This window comes from Syngnathus floridae, chromosome 5, assembly GCF_059516105.1.
Source record: "Syngnathus floridae isolate MCC-2025c chromosome 5, RoL_Sflo_1.0, whole genome shotgun sequence".
In the NCBI taxonomy this organism is placed as follows: domain Eukaryota; kingdom Metazoa; phylum Chordata; class Actinopteri; order Syngnathiformes; family Syngnathidae; genus Syngnathus; species Syngnathus floridae.
The window spans coordinates 7,638,918-7,642,829 of NC_142417.1; the positions used below are offsets into that span (position 1 = coordinate 7,638,918).

General features: G+C 42.4%; 1 protein-coding gene across 2 annotated transcripts; it reads right to left on the reverse strand.

The window, feature by feature from the left end:
- Positions 1-526: 526 nt before the first annotated feature.
- On the reverse strand, positions 527-3,201 carry tmed7 (transmembrane p24 trafficking protein 7). Of its 2 annotated transcripts, none has more exons than XM_088375005.1 (4): positions 3,082-3,201; positions 2,595-2,807; positions 1,996-2,241; positions 527-1,775 (listed from the first exon to the last, which is right to left on the reverse strand). In XM_088375005.1, exons 2-4 carry the CDS (start codon positions 2,754-2,756, stop codon positions 1,539-1,541), a joined length of 645 nt encoding a protein of 214 aa, XP_088231131.1. In that variant the 5' UTR covers positions 2,757-2,807; positions 3,082-3,201; the 3' UTR covers positions 527-1,538. The 2 variants fall into 2 exon arrangements, with proteins under 2 accessions (XP_088231131.1, XP_088231132.1); XM_088375006.1 differs by lacking the exon at positions 3,082-3,201 and adding an exon at positions 2,878-3,075.
- Positions 3,202-3,912: the final 711 nt, after the last annotated feature.

Sequence of the window (3,912 nt, forward strand, 5' to 3'; positions counted from 1 at the left end):
TCGTCAAGTGATTGACGTGCCGTGCGTCCAATTGCAGCGTGGCAAACAATACCGGACGTAAGCCAATAGCGAAACAACAAATACTACGTTCGGAAATAATTGAATAAAGTGTTCCGAATAAAAAGACAAAAAACAAATCGTAGTCTAATCAGTTTATGCTTGTTTTCTACCCACTGGAATAAATCTTAAATCACTGGCTTTAGTGGAATGATGTGGTGAATGTGATTATTTCGCTCCCTACAGGAACAACGAAGCATAGCAAGGGAAATATTGTAGACTGGGTCTTCAGGTTCCGACTTACGACATTTTTAGGTAACGAATTACGTCTTAACCTAGTTAACAGCAAATTGGAATCAAATGCTTCCATTTTATCTAAACCTATTTTCGACACCGATTTAAAAAAACAAATGCCAACTTCTCCCCCCAGCACATTTGGATGATTTGATGAATAGGAGTTTACACAATATGGATTTGACCAAGCATTGTAATTTAAATTACAAAAAGAGTAGAAAGAAAACCACACCCACGCATTTGAACGGAGAGTTTATTCAGTCATTACAATAACTTAACACATCCCCAGAGTGCCCACAAAACAGGTTTTTTCTTGAACGGGGGGAGAAAAACACTCATCAATGCACATATGCAGTGATGTTGTAAAACCAAAAACAGGAAGGTTATGAGTTCCTATTGAAAGGAGGACTGCATCATACAGAGGACTAACTATGTTTTGTTATAGGTTTTAAAGACTAATGCATGAGCTGTATTTTGTAAGTCATTGTTTAAATTTGATTACAACAGATCAAAAAAAGAGGTGCAGACTTCTACTCTCAAGCTTCTCAGGCACACAATTTGGTGATACGTTTTGAAATGTATTAAAAATTGACTTGAGACGGGGGAACTCGCAACATTCTATATTGTTTTCTCCTGAAAGTATGACAATTGTGACTAAGAAGCTCTACCGAAGCTTTACAAGTAGTTTATAATTGTTATCAGCAAAGACAGCTCATGTAACAGTAACCGATACAAATGTAACTCTGCACAAAAGCGCTGGAATCACATCGGAGTAAGATCCAAGGATTAGGCATTAAAGTTGAAGCTCTGATTTCTTTTTATGCATGAAGATTTGCAGATTTGTAGTCTGAGAAAATTAACACATTTTGGGCTCAAGCGTCCGTGTGCGTTAGTGCTCCGGGCATGACTTGAATCCTCCCTTTTTTTTAGTCCCCAGGCAGTTTAACTAAAAATGGCTGACAAAGAGGACAACATTAAAAGAGGAACAAAAAAACCCAAATGATTTCAAATACTGAAAGGGCTATCGCCAACTATGTTCAGTAGTAGTAGATTTTTAAAAGCACAATCATTGTTGTGTATGCCCCTCCCCAATCAAATCTCTCTGTATACGACTAATTTACATACAGTGTCTTTAAACAGCAGCTGAAAAAAGTGTGAAGTGATCAAATCTCTCTGCTGTTAGAAGTCGCTCTATGAAAACAAGCCAAAAACGAACAAAAACAAACAAAAAAGGACATCAGGCCGGGTTACGACCCCACGCGGGTGGTGGTGGTCTTCTTGTCCGAGAAGAAGCTCCGGAGGAGGACCACTTGACTGATGCTGACAACCAGCAGGACCAAGGCCTCACCGATGGACCAAAAGGCCACACGTGTGTTCAGATCTTCGGCGCGGCTGCGTCCCTGTGCCTCACGGAGACGGAAGTGCGTCTGGTAGTCGATGACGGACTTGAGGGCTTCGTGGATGGACACGCAGGCTGACTCCAACTGAAAGAGCCAGATGGGAGATTTCAGGTGGGACGCGCACACGATATGGTGACATTCGGATCACAGGTCATCATGGGTCGTCAAAGGTTGAGTCAATCTGTGTTACTTAATGAAGGGTGTATCATGCCTCTTTCCCAGTCCGCTGAGAGCTCCAGCTCACCCAGCACCCAAACAAAGACAAACGCTACAGACAACTGATGGATGATTATCATCAACTCACATGGGTGAGGGCGGTGGCCCTGTTCTCGTTCGGGAAGAGCGGTGGGTCGTCCCCGACCTGGAAGTCGAAGTAGACCGTCTTGTGCGTGAACGTGGAGAACTCGTTGCTGAAGCAAAATTTGTATGTGCCGTCCTTGGCGGCGGTGAAGGTGAAGCTGTCGTACTGCTTCTTCATCTCCTTGTAGAGCGTTACGCCGTCCGGATCTTCCAGGCGGCAGTCCACGTCATAATGGCCGCCAGTCACCACCTGGGAGAATGCACAATTAATATTGGGAAAAAAAAAAAAAAAAAAAAAGTTAGCTGACACAATTAGAGGCAGTTTGAATTAGGGGGAGGGTGGTGGTGGTGATGTGCACACATGGATTGACAGTCAGAAAAGCAGCAAAGAAGGAACATCATTCTTTTTAGTTAACATACTTTGCATCACTTATACGCATTACTGGTCCATTTTTTGCAATTTAAAAAAAAAAAAAAATCAGTGCTTGACTGCCTGAGGACTCCAATTTTTCTCGTACGTAGCCAGAGCAGGAATGCAACTCCATCGTATACCATAGGCCGACTGTTTGTAAAGGCAGCCGCTTTACAAACGTGCCTACACACCTGAAATTCCAGCGTACACTTGGTTCCGGTGGTGATGTCCTCGTAGAAGCACTGTTTGGCGTTGTCGGGCAGTTCGAAAGTGAGCTCGGAGCCCAGCGACCAAGCGCACAGGAGGAGCTGGGCCCACAGCACCTGCAACATTACTCGCAACGAGCCGTACATGCTCTTTTAAAGGCTTAGAACCCAAGTCGAGGGAAATTTTGTGCGAGTGGCCTGTGGGAAAGAAAATACATAGTACGTAAAAAAGCAGGAAATGACCCCAAAATGAATTTAAAATGCATACCCGGATCTGATCGTTAGCGGCGAGTTAGCTCAATGCTAACAGACGAGTTGTCTGGCCTGGTGTCATAGAAACGGGTATGCGTATGGACCCGAGCACACCGTACATATAACGCGACTGTCTGTACGAACTTATATTTCGACATGTAAAACTAAAACCTTCTAGTTATATGGCAACACTTTTTTTCTATCGGGTTTATTCACTCACCTCAGTATCTCACCCGGATACGACTAATTCTAGGAAACGTTATTACAAGCCGGACTTACCCAATTGGCTCTCGTTTGCTAAAAGCCCGCCTTTGCCTCTCTCTCATTGGTTAGAATGAATTGGAGCTGCGTCTCCGTTTTATGACGTTTTTTGACGCCTACGCTCCGACGTGGCCGGTATATCAACCACCATTGACCAACAGTGACATTTCTTATATGACCTTAAAATTGACTTTCAGTAGATTTTCCAGGTGTTTGTGAATTGTTGGTTTACTTTTAGGACAACTTATTACTTTTACTCTTTTTGAAGGCTTGTTACTTTTTTGACCTACCACAGATGTCGGCACATCGTGAAAACAGAAATAACTAAAGAGATGTAAAGTTTAAAAAAATACACACACAAACAAACAAAAAACTGTGATGGCAGCAACATGGACAAATGTAAACCGCAGAATATTATGGTTTGGAGAAGCAAGATATTCCCCAGCCATGGTATTATTTAGAAGTAGTGATTAATATTATTGGAAATTACATATATTAAGCAAGGTGCATTAGTCCCGTTATTTTTATGTGGTGGTTAATTTAGCATTTTTTTATACTCAGTTTGTTAGCTAAACTAGGGGAATATTTTAATACAAGTACATTTTAGTCTGTGCTTTTTACTTCTACCTAAGCGCATAATGGAATCAGTGCTTAGACAATTTCCAGTCATTTCACGCAGTTGTACTTATTTACAGCGTTGTGGGTGTGACCTGAAGTGTCTGTGTTGAGGTGGTAACGGCGCACCGATTGACCCAGTATCTAACTCTCGCGAGAGCAAAACCCAGCGAGA

Coding starts and splice junctions, on each gene's coding strand:
- tmed7 (XM_088375005.1), bottom strand. CDS start 2,756: ATGTACGGCTCGTTGCGAGTAATGTTGCAGGTGCTGTGGGCCCAGCTC. Junction 2,242..2,594: donor AGTGTACGCTGGAATTTCAG/GTGTGTAGGCAC, acceptor GCATTCTCCCAG/GTGGTGACTGGCGGCCATTA. Junction 1,776..1,995: donor GGGCCACCGCCCTCACCCAT/GTGAGTTGATGA, acceptor TGGCTCTTTCAG/TTGGAGTCAGCCTGCGTGTC.